At 39.7% G+C, this 16,695-nt stretch overlaps 1 protein-coding gene across 1 annotated transcript in view; it reads right to left on the bottom strand.

Annotated features, from left to right (window-relative positions):
- The window catches only part of HEATR1 (HEAT repeat containing 1), a 33,681-nt gene extending 17,734 nt beyond the window's left edge, over nt 1-15,947 (bottom strand). The window contains exons 1-20 of the mRNA XM_062490135.1: nt 15,806-15,947; nt 13,883-14,099; nt 12,831-12,972; nt 12,215-12,316; nt 11,147-11,287; nt 10,380-10,591; nt 9,377-9,524; nt 8,583-8,686; nt 8,120-8,230; nt 7,556-7,673; nt 6,224-6,331; nt 5,723-5,818; nt 4,626-4,714; nt 4,112-4,323; nt 3,719-3,840; nt 2,928-3,125; nt 2,036-2,219; nt 1,693-1,841; nt 839-1,031; nt 118-290 (exon numbers count right to left, since the gene is read on the bottom strand). Of these exons, the coding sequence (XP_062346119.1) occupies nt 118-290; nt 839-1,031; nt 1,693-1,841; nt 2,036-2,219; nt 2,928-3,125; nt 3,719-3,840; nt 4,112-4,323; nt 4,626-4,714; nt 5,723-5,818; nt 6,224-6,331; nt 7,556-7,673; nt 8,120-8,230; nt 8,583-8,686; nt 9,377-9,524; nt 10,380-10,591; nt 11,147-11,287; nt 12,215-12,316; nt 12,831-12,972; nt 13,883-14,099; nt 15,806-15,947 (2,961 nt within the window). The remainder of the gene's footprint in view (nt 1-117; nt 291-838; nt 1,032-1,692; nt 1,842-2,035; nt 2,220-2,927; nt 3,126-3,718; nt 3,841-4,111; nt 4,324-4,625; nt 4,715-5,722; nt 5,819-6,223; nt 6,332-7,555; nt 7,674-8,119; nt 8,231-8,582; nt 8,687-9,376; nt 9,525-10,379; nt 10,592-11,146; nt 11,288-12,214; nt 12,317-12,830; nt 12,973-13,882; nt 14,100-15,805) is intronic.
- Between the last annotated feature and the right edge of the window lie 748 nt (nt 15,948-16,695).

Genomic DNA, 16,695 nt, shown 5'->3' with positions numbered 1-16,695 from the left:
CAATAGAATACAAAGACAATTAACTTTCCTGGTTAATGTGACTTCTTTTCTGTAAGATAGAAGCTCACAGCAGCAGACAAAACTTGTATTAATGTACACCTTAATTAAAAAAAATACCTCTGCTATGTATGTAGGGTCAGATACAATCTCTTCTGTCTTTTGCTCCAAATGATGAAGGACAGGATGAAATAGAGATTCCTTAATTCCTCTCAAGGAATGGAGGCAGTTGAGAGCAGCCCTTCGAACTTCACTCACAGGACTACCCAAGTTAATTAGCAAAGATATCACCACTGCAAGAAGGGGGGAAGGAGGAAAAGAACAGATAAAATGAGTGGTGAAAATGTTACTGTAGCTGTCCCGAAGAGGCATCAACATTATTTGGAATTAAGAAGTCATCTCTTTTCACTGTAAACCTCTAGGGCACACAAAACTAACATGAGTCTCACAGATATATGACTCTGAACTTCATCACAGTCCTTATATTCATGCTTAAGCTCAGAGCCCATATATTGCTACTGAATGTCACACCCTGACACTGCACAGACAGAAATGTCCTGTAACTGAGTGATTCAGCACAGCACTGTACTCCTTTAACACTTTGAAAGTTAAAAAAAACCAAAAACGTGGCTTCACTTCTTCAAGTCTGGACTTACAACTGCACCAGTGGATCAGCAAGAGAACTGTCTCAGGCCAGAGCAGCTAAACGTAAATAACTAGAGATACCCTGCATGGTACAAAATATGGCAAAATTGCACAAAATTTAAAGTACTGTGACTGAGTTCTAAGATGAGAGACAGACAGACAGACAGACAGACAGATAGACAGCGTTCTACTTTACCTGGAGATGATGATGATAGCAGTTGTTTCTTTTTCTGGTTTGTTTGTGATTCAAGCAGTGCATAGCCAATATACAAAGCCTGAGTCTGCAGCATTGCACTGACTTCATAATTCAGTTGATTTGAAAGGTTATAACTGTAAGTCCATAAAATGGAAAGGAATTTGAAAAGAACCTCTGAATCCTTCAGATGTACCTTAAATTTAACACAACGGGAAAGAAAAAAGAAGAAAAAAGCACTTGTTTAATTTATTTGGCTAACTACTGAAAACACTTGATAAACCACCCTACCCACTTCAAAGGAGTACACCTAAAGAGAACTTTGTCTCAGAAAAACAGAGAAACAGTGTATTTTGGGAAGTAAAAGTTATTGAGTAAATGCTGCACGTATACACAAGTCCAGACATTATTTATATATGCATGTGAAAAACCATGAGATGATGTAATAAGGAAACACAAAATTTCTCCTAGAAGTTTTCCTTTTAGTTTCTGTATTTAAACACTACCAAATTTTACAGAGCAACCCTTTGTCATGCTACCAAATAGAACCAAAACTTTCTGCTCAAACTTTAGGCTCTTGATCTTGCCCTGCAAATCAGTGTTATGTTTTCATCTTTGCCTCAACTAGCACATTTGTGGTTTGTTTTGTATTTTTAACTTTAGTGTTCCATTATTACATTTAATTAGGGTTAAGTAACCCAGCTGAAGCTTACACTTGTATCTCCTCACAGTACTTGAATGCCACATGCAGCATTGCATGCATGACCTTTTGACCATCTTTCTGTGTTCCTTAAAATTAATGCAACCATGTAATAGTTGATGACTCAAATTCAGAGCAACAAATGCAAAAATAATACCTTTAATACGAAATTCATCAATGCTCTGTACTGAAGAGCATCTCTTCCCTCACTAGCTCCACTGACAAGCAGGTCAAACAGCCCCAAAAGGAGGTGCAGGTAGCCTTGGCTATCTTGATTGAGAGATTCAGGATTCCACCACGAGTCCTCTAAAAAATACAGGTTATAATTAAGACACAGCAGTGCACAGGAGCACCCTCAGAGACCAGGAGAAAACAGATATCTCTAGTTAAAAGAGGACAGTACATTTGGTTGATTTAATGTTCACAAGTAATCTTTAGAGATAAAAAAATTAACTCTCCTTTTTTACTGATGTAAGGGACAGGCAAAATCCAACACCTACCATTTGAAAAGGACCGGGGAGGTTTTAGACCATTAATGAAGTTTTTCAATAGGAATAGGACCATAGCTGACTCCTCTGCATGAGCAGTCTCATCACTACTGAGTTTTTCTATATATGCATTTAACAAGTCCTTAGGCACCAAAGTTTCCTCTACTGTTTCAACAGACCAATTTAGGGGAGTTTCCTGTGAATGAAAAGAAATTTTAATGTATTCTGTCACAATTCCATGCAACAGAAAACAGAAATTTAGCATTAAAATACAGCAACATTTAATTTCCAACCTCCAAAGAGGTATCCTCATGGAGTGAATTACATTTCTGATTTTACATTGAAACTTTTAAAACCTATGCCAGCTCTTTCTACCATAATTACAGTGTACATAAATGAGGTAACAGAAGAGTAAAATCTAAAATATCTCTTCAAAGGGACTGGGAATTGCAGCATTTCTGACAGTCAGTTTAACACTTTAATCTAACTCTGTTTCAGAAAATAATCCATATCTTTCAGATACTTGCATATACAAAAATCATTAATGGAATAATTATGAGGTCAGAATAGTAATCACAATATGCAACAATATGTGTGAGGGGATGTACACACAGAAACACTGCCCTGCTCAGGTGGGTTTCTTACACACCAAAAAAACCTAGAGCTGTTTCTCAACAAAATAAGTCAAGAAAATTCCAATGGAAACACACAAAAAATATTAGAGTAATTCTTAATGCCACTACTGACAAGTGTGCGTTTTTGCCCTGAGAAGAAATGAAGGTGAGATTTTTTCAGTCCTTCTTGAAGTTTCTGAACCTGGCCTTCAGTAAAAACAATTAAATAAAATACTTAATACTGTTTTCAGTACAAAGAAAATGCCCTGTCCACACTGTTTACATCTTACCTCTGCAGGTTCACAAGTTCTGAGATTTTTAATTTTTTTATCCAAGAAGCGGAAGACTCTGATAGCCACTGGAAAATAATTCTCCTCCATCTCTGTATTGCAGCAGCACTGAACAAGCACTGAACCAATTATATGAGTAGTTACTTTCTGTCTCACACTGTCAGATTCCGTTTCAGCAATGAGTATCAGGTCATCGACCTTAGAAAAAAGAGTGGAGGACAACAAAAATCAGTATGACAGTGGGGCTTTCACTATGACTAAACTGAACATGTAAATGAAAAATGGTGTAATACTGTTTACTTTCTATCATAGGCAAAAAGTCACTGACTGCTGTAATTATAGTCTTTGAAACCTTGCAATGCACAAACATCAGTTTCTATGAACTACCCACAGGTATACTTGCTTACTCTCTAGAAAATTTTTTTCAGGAAGCTAAAAATTCCTTGAATTTACTTACACCAATAATTTGTAAAAAAAAGGCAATCACTTCTTTGTCTTATGTTAAGGATGAAATTGGTTTTATATGGATGGTATTGTGGTTCTCTATTTTTCATATATATGTAAATTGTATATAAATACAAACATACATATAAACATTAAAAAGTTAATATATATAATTTTATATATATATATGCATACACACATACACATATATTTGCCTAGCAACCTGATGATAGCATACTAGTGCCTAGAGCAGCCATGCAAAGTTCTTCTATATCACACTTGTTTGATTACAGTCACCACCTGAAAAGTAAAACTTCTTTAAGGTTAGGTTGACATGGTACACTTACCATTTGCAATACCAATGAAGGGTCCCCTGAAATCAAGTTTTCAGAAAGTAGCAGAATAATTTTCTCATTGGCCATCCCAATCAACTCAGCAGACTTGGTAGATTTAATTGCCTCTTCAAGAGCTACTCCAAGGGAAAAAAAATCAAATAATCTAGGTATAAAATTCATGTATTAACATACTGGTGGCACAATAATAATTAGAAACAGTCAGAAACATATTAAACAAGCTCTAACTCTTTTCAAAGAGTTTTTTTAAGAAATCCATTCACAGTCACAGCATGATAGGCTGATAGTGACAGCCTGCCCCCTTCAATAGGTTTAGGTTCAATAAGGATGAGGTCCTAACTTGCCACAAGTTTCCTCTTAACAAGTTAGTTACAAGAAGTGCTTTACCTTCTGGCCAGCCTTTCAGTAAAGGGTGTAAGGAGCAGAGATCGGACTCCGACAAACAAACAGCCATTTTCCAATCTGAAGATTTTGAATTTGCATTAGTGACTATCATAAAAGGTAACAACTGCATTACTGCTTCATCTAGAAGTTCTTTCTTCTCTTTCAGGATCTCCTCTTTGACTAAAATTTTTACTGCTCGCTCCAAAACTTTGTACCTAAAAGAGAACAAATCATGTTGAAAATACATTACTCAATCACATCAGCAACGTTTCTTTGATTTGTTCTCTATTCTGCATGGTGATTTTCTGTAGCTAAACATCAGCAAGAACAAATAAGGAATTAATGGGAAATGGTATGAAAGCAATTGAACATCTCTCCTGTAACGCAGCATAGCAATAGCGTAACAAAAAGCATTTGCAGAGAAACACAGTTTTCAAAGTATTCTTTATAGTTACTTTTAAAAAATGAATTTATACAGAAAGAATGCAGACTGAAAAAAAAAAGCGCATGAACATACCACTTTCCATCCTTTGAAAGATCAGCTTTCTGGAAAATGTTCAAAAGACTTGATACTATTACTTCTGGATTGACTTGATTCCTGAAAGTCTGAACCATAAGCAAGAAGAATGAATGAAAATACAACAATATACAAAACAGTTTACCATATCACAATGGAAAATATATCTGCTATACCAAGCGGAAACAGAGATCAAAGAGGACTAACTGCATTCCTGCTGATGTTCACGTAATAAAAATACTTTCAGGTAAAAAGAAGTAATAAGGCTGCCCAGTATGCCCTGTTGATATGCTAAAATATGGAGAATTTATTGATTGTGGAAACGTTTGGCAAAATGGATAAACGATATGCAAACTATGTTATAATTAAGTAAGAATTGCTTTTACTTTACATTGCAACCAGACCACAAAAAAAAACGGACCACAAAAGATACTAAAGTTTAAGGGAGCACTCGTACTTCTATTCCTGTTTACTGGTGATCAAGAATGAATGAAAACACATGACCAATTCCACTACTGCTAATAATATTCTCCACTACTAGCAGAACCCATAAAAACAGACTGCTACTCTAGCTGGAAACAATCAGTACAATGCATACCAGAGTCCTATCCAGTAAACCTGAGCTGGAGCTCAGGACTTTGCCACTATCAACTGACCAAATGACTTGCATATGGAAAAACTCAACTGAGCACCACTCACTACAGTAATGTCTTGTGACTGCACCACTTTCCATCCAAAAGACAGATAGTGTGGCTTGCCTTTTTATAGAAAAACGTACAGAATAAGCAGGAAGCCTGCCTCAAATAATAATCCAAGATTTAAGTATGCTTCAGTAGCTACATCAAGAAAAAAAGAGAAAAAATTGATACATTCCCTTTAACTGCCAGCACCTTGGGAAGGATCAGGCAGCAGATTTGGGGGGAATTTGTGAGATGGCAAATAACACAAGCCTCCTAAATTTGTATTGCTTTATCCTGTTAAAGGATAAAAGTCATGCAATAAGGACACGAGGACAAGAAAGTAAACTACACAGAATGAATTCCAGACACACACATATGCAAAACCAGATAAAATCTTGCCTGTCAAAAGACACACACCTCCAAAGAACTGAGAGCAGACATCACAACATCTCTGTTGTCATCTTTGAGCCGTCCAAAGATTGCTTCTTCTATGAAAGCCTGATCAAAGCCTTCCTGAAAACATAAAGGAAAACAGAGCCAAAGAAATAATTTGTTTGTAGAACACTTTACAGGCTTTTAATGAAATATCTGAATTCCAGTGCAAAAGAAGTGGTAATATCATCTAAATTAAACATCATAGGCAGACTAACTTTCAATAACAAAAGAAAGAAACTTGGATTAATCGATTAACTTGGATTTTATGAGAATGCGAGCAGCTTAATCAACAAGAACTACATCCAGACTCCAGAATATGGGGAAATGGTGACAGAAGCCTACTGAAAACACAATGAAAAGCAGTAAGGATGACATAGGCACAGTTTCACATACCACTCATCTTCATCTGTAAGTCTAGCAAACAGCTTTTTGAAGACATTCTATGTTAAGTCAGTTTCGTAAGTGAGAGATTCAGACACAAACCTTTGAAGTTTCAATAACATCCTTCAAATGCTGAAGAGCCAGGACCCGCACAGCAGGCTGAGGATGATTCAAACTAAGCAGAAGGGATGTATCAGAGTCTTCCAGAAACTGAAATAGAGATTGCACAGTAACCTCAGTGCATATTAAAAATACTTGAAATATACGTAAGGATAATGAGAGACATTCTCATGGCAATTTTTTGTACCAGAAGAAAACCTGCATAATCAAGACCTAGAAAGTTAAATTACAGTACAATGATATGGTACAACTGTTTTAAATTATTAAATTTCTTCACTATTGCAGACAGTTTTTGCAAGATAGCTTGAAAAGTACAGTAAGCCACAGACACCATTATGTCCTAGAAAAGCATTACACTTATCTAAGGATTCTGAGAAAGCTCTAGTGACAATGTCAGTGTGACAGAGCACAGACAGAAACTGTTAAAAAGGCATCCCTGCTAGTCCAATTGCGTACACTTATCTCAGGAACCTTAAAAGCTGGAAGAGTCATATGCCTTTGCTCTGCATGCCTTGTTTTTCTGTTAATCCGCTTGTTACTCAGACACAGAATCTGCACCTTTGTTAAGTCAGTACAAATATACAGGAAGCGCTTCTTTATGTAGTTTGTCATATTTTCCTAAGTGCTTTCAGTCCTTCATTCCTTGCAAACAACAGCCATAATACTAACCAGCTTTTATAATAAATTCCTTGGCCAGCTCTGTTGTAGTAATGGTTATTCTGTGTTAGGCTGAGTTTCAATTGCTCTTCAGAAATGGCACAGGAAGAACTCTGTGGTCACTCTGTTCTTCCCTGTTACCGACTGTAAACATTCATAAAATCAGTGCAAGAAAAATGACCAAGCCATCTTCTCTCAACAATGATAAAGTTGTTTCTCAGCTTTCCCAAAACAGACACCTCTGCCACTGACAACATCCTTAAGTAAGATGAGGCCTTGCTGGGCATCACTGTGTTGTCATTACTGACCACTACAGTGTATGTAGTGGCCATGTTTCTGAGGAAAAATAATATTGGTAGCAATTGGAACAGGTGGAAATGTATACATTTTAACCAGGGAAAAAAAAGCTCACATTCATGAGTCCCTATGATAAAAAAAAAAAAACTTGAAAGACCTGATAGCTTTTGTTTTATCACAGTTTTGACCAAGTTCCCCTCCAAAATATTTAACTAAGTTGGGGTTCTTTTTTTTTTTTTTTTTTGTGGGAATGGTGGATATTTTGTTTATAAGGAGGAATAGAAAGCAGAATTCCATTAAAAATCAGCCTTCTGACAGTATAACCATATAAGAGCTAGGATCACAATCCTACCTACCTACCTTGTACTTGCCACAGCTTAATGAAAGAGAAATAAATTGATGAAAAAGATTTTGGTCAGCCTCGTCAGTGCAATCTTCCAGGTGCTTCTCCAAAACAGAGTCTAAGGCTTTAGGATACCTGCCAAAAGACAAAATCATCAATACTTTCTGCAGAGGATTATAGAAAAACATGTATTTACAAGAGAAAACCAGGGAAAAGCAAGGAAACTGAATGCACATACATTCATCCAACCAGACACTTTAAGTGGTTTTGCAAAGGCAATAAACCATTATGTCTTAACACAGATGAACAAAATGCAGACCACTAGGATACATAATGAGCAGAGAAGGTCATGCTATGAAGTGAAGAGCTGTACAAAGCCAGTAGGTCTGTGTCCATGTCACCACAGTGACAACAAAATATGTAAGGACAGATCAGTAAAACAAAATTTGGACAGAGATTAGGAGTCAGTTATTTCTTTTGTATCTATTTCAGCAAGACTATCGTGCTTACAGTAATCCAAGATCATAGCTGTTATCACCAGTCTACAGACTGTGGGTCTGCCATAGAAAAATGAAACTTACTTTCTCTCAAGAAGTCTGATAAGAGGAAGGATCTTTTGATTGAGCGCAGCCATTTTGATGGGATTAGATTCAATCTCTGTACCATGGGAGATGAACTCTTCAAGAAACTTGCTAAAATTACAAACAAAAGGAAAAGCCACCATATTTTGTACGGTGCCTTTTTCATTACTGTTATAAAGCACAGTGCTTGACAGGTTAGGATTAATAAACATTATTTACTGCAAGTACAGATTTGCTGCTGGCCTGAAGTTTCACGCAGTCCCACAACTACTCCCACAAATGCTAAATGAATGGCTCTTCTGGGTTACTGAATGTTTAAATTTCAAAATCCACATCTGGGCTTTACTTATAAACTCAGAAAGAACATGTTCATATAATGCTAATGACATTGTCAGGAATAATTTACTAATAAACCAGAAGTGACCATAGTACTGCATAAGAAAAAGAACTGAAATAAACTCACGAAGCCAACAGGGAATCTAAATCCTTTTCCAGTGGTATACTCTCAAGAATAGCTTGAAGATGCTTGATGTAAATGTTATTTCCTGCCTCCTCGGATTCTTCTTGCTCCTCTAGGGACATTCATAAAAGATGAACATTAGAGAACAGCCCCTTCACACTGATTAAAGCAAACAGCTTGCACAGGCATCATCCTCTCGTGAACCAAGTATGCAACTTCAAGACCACAGTGTTCAGTGATTATCAGCACTCTCTTGTGATCCATTAGCAATGCTTTATACCACTGTCGTTAAAATGCCAAAGCCTGGATTGTTGCAAATAAATTCAGGGATGCTTTGACATGTTCCAGACCTGCTGCTAAAAAGCTGTGCCAGCAACTTCCCTAAAGCATTCCTTGGTGTGAATCTGGACCTTTTTAACAAAAGAGCTTTCCCAGTCGTGATTCAGCACTACAGTGCCACAGTGCAAACAGACTCTATCACAGACACAGGCTACAACTGCATGCCAGCCTCACTGCCCCAGACTGTTCCCAGGCACATTTAATTCCCTGGGTAAACACAGCTGTCCCCTAGTTACTCCCATATGGAGTACATGCAATCTACCTAAGATTTCACAGTACTACAATACACCTCTAAGGGAAAATTTTAAAAAAGTGAAAAAATAAAAAAAGCAAACACACAAAAGCTCAATTAGGTCTTCACAGGTATTGGCATAGTTTCAATGGAAGAAGCAATTACACAGCTTTGACACTGATCACAGTTATGTGTCGTTAAGGCTGATAAAAGTTTTACAAAGAACCTGTGCTAACTTACCTGTATCACTTTTCACGATGGTGTGAACAAGGTGAGGCAACAGGTAGCGGAGGAGAGGAGAGATATCATAGCCTGCTGACAGGCCTTGCAAAAGTGCTACCAGTTCTGGGGTTTTACACAGATAATTAAACGGCCTGCACAATTGAAAGGGGGGAAAAAACAAAAGTATGTTTGCTCATCTGGGTTACAAATACTTTCAAAACCATGCAGACTTCATGAGGATTCAAAAGGGATGAGAAGTAATCATGACAGATCCTCTGAGAAGCAGCCATTTCCCTTTTGGCTAACACAAAGCTTCATCTTGTCTCCTTCTACACCCACCTGGCTGGATGCCGCAAAATGTATTAACCTCACACCTGCACTTTTTAACCTATGACAGCACTCAAGTATCTGGAAGCTAATCACTCTGTATATCCCTCAGAAGATTTTTCCTATTGGAATACTCCTCTCTGCCAGAAAGCAAATTCCCTGTGGCATGTGGGACTATGTTCAAATGCACGTTACCAGCACAAGCCAACTGTGCCAGAGCAGGACAGATGGACGGATAGGAGTCTAACACATGAACCCCCAGGAGAACACCTCACCTGAAGTGAGACCAAACAAGTGATGCTATAGAAGCACTTATGCTTCAGGTGTTAAACTCAACACCAACTCAAAGCCCTTCCACGGAAGGGGCAGAACTTATCTGCACTTTCCAGAAAACCTCTTACTTGACAGGGTTGTTTTGCACACTGACATCAATCCCTTACTAAAAGAAGTAGCAGAAGGACCAAGAGATGATCAGCTCACACCACTGAGACACCTTTGCTGCGGTGAGCATACAGATTTTCAAAGTAGCCCAGAAGAACTAGTGAGCCCTTTGAAATGTCAACTACCAAAACTTCTGACAGGGAAGTGTCCTTTTAATGATGAGGATATAAAAATTTCACATTATCAAGGCACAGTTTGGTATTTTAGACAGTGGGAAAATCTGATTCATGTAGACTTACTTTTTCCCAAGTTTATCTCCTTTCTGAGTTTGCAGAAGTAGGTTCAAGCAAGCCAGCCCATCCCTGATTAATGAGGGAATTTTAAATAACGTCTTGCTTATCTGTACCATCAAGGAATGCACCAAGGAAGTCTCCACTGTCACTTTTACTGTCATCTGGCAGATTACCATGTATGTTGCAGCTCTGTAATCCTGTACAGAGGATTTCAAGCCCTAGAAAAAGAAAAAAAGGTGTATTTTTAACACAGAGTAACACAAGAGTACATTAACATAAAAATAATTTTTATTCTGACATCCAAGAAATCCCACTATGTTCTTTTCCATGTGTTAAGGTTTAAGGTATCTATAAACTCAACTTTTAAGAAGAAAAAGCTGTTGTGCAGTGTCCACAGATAAAGAAGGCACATTTATTAACTATTGCTGTTTGTTGACAAAGCAACAATCATGGAAGAGAGGACATTAAAGCAGGCTTTCTACCTGACACCATCTCCTCATGGTTTAGCATGATAAATCTCAAACAAAGACATTCTTCAAACCATTTATCACAGCTCCATTCCTCATGCAGAGATGAAAACGGTTCTTAAAGTGCTCATCTGAGGTGTGAAAAAACATTATTTTCCATGGACCCTCACCTGCATGATGTTTCAAATCAGGCTGAGTGGTACAGTACATATCACACAGGATGTCTCTCTTGGTGTTATCTGCAGATTCATGTCTGCAGAACACAGTACACTTCATCACACAGGAGGGAAACAGAGCTTCACCTACCTTTTGGATGTAAGGGAGCAGCAGAGAGACCATAGTGTCTGTTATCTTCTCTGCAGCTCCAAGAGCCGACGCAATGGTGGAAGCATAAAACACAAGGAGAACTCTCAGTTGAGCTGAGTTGCCAGGACACTCTGAAAAGACCTGGAACACAGAAAAAAATCGGTTGTTCAGACATCAGGGCAAGTGGAAATGCATATATTATGGCTTCCCTCAAATCCCCAAAATCTTAAACTCCAGCCTGCAAGCTCCAGGAGCTCCAGCTAGCACAATTGAAGTCACCACCTCTCACAGCAGCAAACCTTGCCAGAGGTCACTGCTCCTCCTCACAGACACAGCAGATGGAAATGGGTGTTGATGTAGGTGATCAGAATAGGTAGCCAAAATCACTTGTGATCTTGGTGTACTGCTCAGGACTCAGAGCTGGACAGCCAAGAAGCTAACTGGTGTTATGTCTAACACCTCCTTCTACACCTGGAGTGAATAAAGTGACTGAATAAACTCTATTATTGTGTCTGCTTTCCTTAGTCTGGCAGCAGATACATCCCAGTTCTCAAAAGAACTGGATCTGTCATACATCTTACCCTTCTGAGACTACAGAACTAGCCCTCTATTAGACATTAGCTGAAAAGGACAAAACAATTTGCCCATCTTCTAACTTTCACAGTTTCAAATCCTCATTAATATCTGAAGACATGTATTTAAAACACCCATGGCAACCCCCAGAAGAGACACGGAAATGCAGAGCACAGTTACAAACTAACAGCAGGAATGAGTTAATGAAAGAAATGTAGACAATTAAGTACCCTGAGGCAACACAGTAAATAATACAGTATGGCCAAATTGTTTTGTCATGGCTCACTGGGTCTCAGCCACTTCCTTATAAGAGCTTCTGACAGACTGTCATCCTCACAAATTATAATAAAAGAAATCCTCCTATTGCTTACTGATAAATGATTCATTTCATTTCATTTGATATGCAGTTCAAAATATCAAGAAATAGCACACTACTATAAAAACACGGAGAAGACAAAAGTGACAGCAAGCAATGCTCTAGAATAAATGAACAACCTTCACAGATTTTGCCACCAGCCTGCAGATGAAATCCATGAAATCCAAGTCTTTGGAGCAGTGTGTAATGACAGTACCTCTTGCCAGTGGGACTCCAGGTTTCTTTACACAGTGAAAAAAAGTAACATTAGAACACTAAGAGTAAAGTGAAGCACAGAAAGTAAAAATTACTATCACTAACAAATTAATCCTGCTGATCAGTTAACACCATTTCAACTAAGTAATGGATTTCCACATCTGCTCTAGAATGTTTTGTGTCTACATTAAGACAGATGATTAAGAGAATCACATTTAACCTAAACACGAATAAACATAAATTTTAGTAACTGGCGTATCTTCCTAGCAGTAGCAAATACTTACACCTTAAAAGCATGCTTTAACTTAGCCAAAACAAAGAGTAATTACAGTCAAAGCTTTTTAATATCAACATCACCTTTAACGAAAGACAGCAGAAATAACATATGGGCATCCAGACTCCATTCCTGTAATTAAATTTTTCAGACAATTCCACAACTAACCACATAAATTAGTGGACCGTATTCATAAGCAGAGTAGAAGAGTCAATTATTAAATAAAGTTCCTCAACCTTCCATCTTGCATCTGTTAAATACTTTACCCGTATTGGATCCATCCAATGCCACTTATGAGTTGGGCTTTTTATATCTAAAAGTTGAATAACTCTCACAAATAGATTAGTCTCATGATATGGCAGAACACAACCAATCAAACTGTCTTGATTGTAGAGATGAATGTGAAATCTAAGGAAAAGAACATACATATGTAGTTAAAAAGCATCTGGAAACCAAAAAGGAAAAAAAGACCTATCCACATACTTCTCAGAATACCTTGTTTACTTGCTTTTAAGCAAGACCTGACACGGTTTTCATACTGACTCAGATCTATGGTCCACCCAGAAACTCAAGGTGGCCACCAGCCTGTATGTGCTAGAAGGAGGAAACTGTGCTAGCATATTTTTTCCCTCACCATCAAAAAATTGTAGGTACCTGTATAACTAAAAACTACCTTAATTTCTTCTGCACAGATCAATACTAAACTGGATGTTACAATAACCTAGTATGAACCTCTCAGTGTAATACATGCACTGTGAAAAACTGTGACTCAAAGAAGTATGTTTCATAAAAATCACACACTCTTTCATGATAAGAAATACTGCACTTTCTACATTTGGATAGGTTAATTTATATAAATAAATATAACATCACAAAATACTTCACTGGTTTTTCTTCACACCTTCTTACAAAACCATCAAATAAGAATATTTAGAGTTCATGGTTCAGAGTTAATATCAAAAATTTACTATTTTACAAAGCCCACTTTTAAAAGCACAATATAGAAGTGCCTCTCTATGTGCTCTGTAGGATGGCTAGGGCTGGACAACTCTGGTGAAAGCCAGGCAAGGAAGTAACTGCTTTTATACAGAGTATCATGACAGAGCAAAATAATCACAGAAATTTATCAAAAGACAAAAATCTAATCGGCAAGGGCATCTGGCCCCATAAAGACTAAGCCCAAATGCACATTATGAACATTCTAACCTGTATTTTCAGAAAGCTGAAGTAAAATTATTCAAAATTTTTCTCACTGGGGAAAAATATATCGTGCATTTCTAGCCTTATCTATTGACACGTAGGATATTCAGTGGATTACCTGTGAATCAGCCATTCAAGGCACTTCTGGGCTGGCTTAAGCATAAAGTAAGGGGACAGGTGAATGAGGAACAATGAAATATTCTTATTCAGCTGCTGATTTACTGCTTTAGTCTGAACACTGCGTTCAAGGCCTTTGGATGTGGAACTAAACAAACTGGACTGGAACTCTTCAAATGAAGGATCAATCCCCATCAGCTCTTCTAAGCCAGTGCATCCTGTGGGGGAAAAAAAAATTAAAAATGGGAGGAATGCTTTAAACACAACAGTTTTTGTTCTCTAGTCCTACCCCCTTAGCTCCTTACTGGCATATCCAACTTTTTTGCCATCCTGGTATACATCATCCTCACCAACCAAACCAAAACAAACAGCAAAGAGGCCTAAGACCAAAACCTTTGATATACTTGAACTATTTCTCAACTGACAAACAACATTAGCAACTATCAGCAGAGTGCTCTTGCAGCAGTGAAGGCCAGCAGCACCCTGGGTTGTGCTGTTCCTGAGAGCATGGCCAGCCGGCTGAGGAAGAGGGGAACTGCCCCTTCCAGTTGTGAGCTGCAGCTGGAGCCCTGTGTGCAATTTTGAGATCATGAGCAGCAGAAAAAAAAAACATTTCTGGACATGAGTTCAGCAAAGGAATGCTGAGATGGTCTAAGGACTGGAAAACAACATACAAGGAAAAGGAGGAACTGTTCAGCCTGGAGAAGAGAGAGTCAGAAGGAAATCTTCCTGCTGTCTGAAGCTACTTAACAGGATATAGTGTGGGTTATCAAGGAGATGAGCCAAACTCTTCTCAGATATGCACACTGAAGGGATGAGAAGACAACACATGCAAGCTGGAACATAGGAAACTCAACCCCAATGTATAGATTTTGGTTTTTTCTAACTGTGGAATGATCAAATACTGGATCAGAGGTCCAGTACTGGATAAGAGACCACAAATATTCCTCAAACTTAGCCAAGCAGTTCTAGAGTAACTATTTAAGAAACCAATAAAACATGCTGTGCTGCATCAAAGATATATATCTACAATCCTGTTACTTAAAATGAAAACATGATAACCATCTGCCTGGTTCTAGAAAACAGCTTTCTTATTCAAGAGTATCACATTCCTGAATAAAATTTTATACAGAAAATGGAAAGGGATAGAGCATAAAGAATTTGAAGTGTCCCAACACGGCAAAAGCTACTGCCACTTCACATTATTTGTCACCATAACGTTACCCAAGAGCAGGGCATCAGCATGTTTTCATGAAAACAGAATTCATGACAGAAGTCACAATGGGAGATTTCCAGTCTCAAGCTCTGCTCAAAGCAGAGTTAAAAGGGTTTCCAGAATTGGACCCAGTTGCTCAGGGGATTTTCATGTCAGAGTTTTCCAAAAAAGTCACCTAATTTTTTCCAAGGCACAATCTCCCTGGACAATCTTGTTAAGTGCTTGACTGTCCTCACACTGAAAAAGCTTTTCCTTCTATCTAGTTTTAACTCCTATTCTTTCAACTTATGCCCACTGCCTCCTGCCCTCCAGCCATACACATCCCCCTGTGGATAGCCTGGTGCATCTTCTGGGAACCTCCTCAAAGGTAATGGCAGGATCCTATGAGATCCATCCAAAGCCTTCTCCTCTCCAGACCGAATGAATCAGAGACATTCCTCTCGCCAACTTTCCCCTACTGGGCAAATTCTCCAGTCCTTGAGCATCGTGGGGGATCCCGGACTCTTGCCCATCACCTTTCCCTTACGTGCCCAGAAGCGTGCTGGTAGAGGCACTGCTCCACGGTTTTCCCAAGGGCTGGAGTGATGCTGACTAGTTTTTGAACTATTCTTTAGGCCTTTTTTGAATCGGAGTTTACCTTTCTTATTTATCCAGCTGTTTTCTTGGAGCGCTTTTAAAACCAGTGCCATCTAAGCAGCCAAAACTCACCGATGGCAAAAAAGGTGTCCCTGTCAATAGTGGCGGCTTCCTTGCAGGTGAAGAGCAGCGACGCCACCTCGCTGCGGTCCAGGAGGCTGGGATCGTTCTGGGGCAGCGCCAGCCGCTTCAGCTGCTCCGCCAAGGACGTCATGGCTCCGCGCTGGGGGGAAAGGAGCCTCCGGAGAAAACTGGGGGAAGAAAACCACGGCAGGCCCGCCGGTGAAGCAGCCGCGTGCTGCCAGCCGCCCCTCCGGGCCCCGGCGCCGCTCGGGCGCGCACGTGTGGCGGGCCCGGGCCCGGCCCAGCCGGGGAGGAAGGGGCACAGCGCCCGGCGTGACGCCTGTCCCTGTGCCGATCCCGATCCCGGTCCCGATCCCGGTCCCCAACACCGACCTGTCTCCCGCCGCTCCCCGCCGGGCCGCACGTGGGCTGCGCGCGCCGCTCACCCGGAAGCGGCTGCTCCAGAGGCTCGGGAAGTTCCTGGAGCCGCCCCCGGCAGCGGAAAGGGGCTGGAGCTGCCGCTCGAGAGCTGCGGGACGGGAGCCAGCTGTCCGTGCAGGGAGCTATGGCACCCTGGCCTGTGTCAGGGATAGTGTGGCCAGAGGGACCAGGGAGAAGATCCTGTGCCCAGTTCTGTGCCCTTCAGTACAAGAAGGACTTTGAGGTGCTGGAGCAAATCCAGAGAATGGCAACAGAGCTGGTGAAGGGCCTGGAGCACAAGTCCTGTGAGGAGCAGCTGAGGGAGCTGGGGGTGTTTATCCTGGAGGAAAGGAGGCTCAGGGGGATGTTGTCCTTCCCTACAACTTTCTGAAAGGAGACGGTGGCCAGGTGGGAGTTGGCCTCTTCCTCCAAGCGACAAGTGACCGGACTAGAGGAAATGGCGTCGAGTTGTGCTTGTT

This window comes from Cinclus cinclus, chromosome 3 (genome assembly GCF_963662255.1).
Source record: "Cinclus cinclus chromosome 3, bCinCin1.1, whole genome shotgun sequence".
In the NCBI taxonomy this organism is placed as follows: domain Eukaryota; kingdom Metazoa; phylum Chordata; class Aves; order Passeriformes; family Cinclidae; genus Cinclus; species Cinclus cinclus.
Note: the sequence above shows the minus strand (reverse complement) of the source record. Positions and strands in the feature narration are given on the sequence as shown.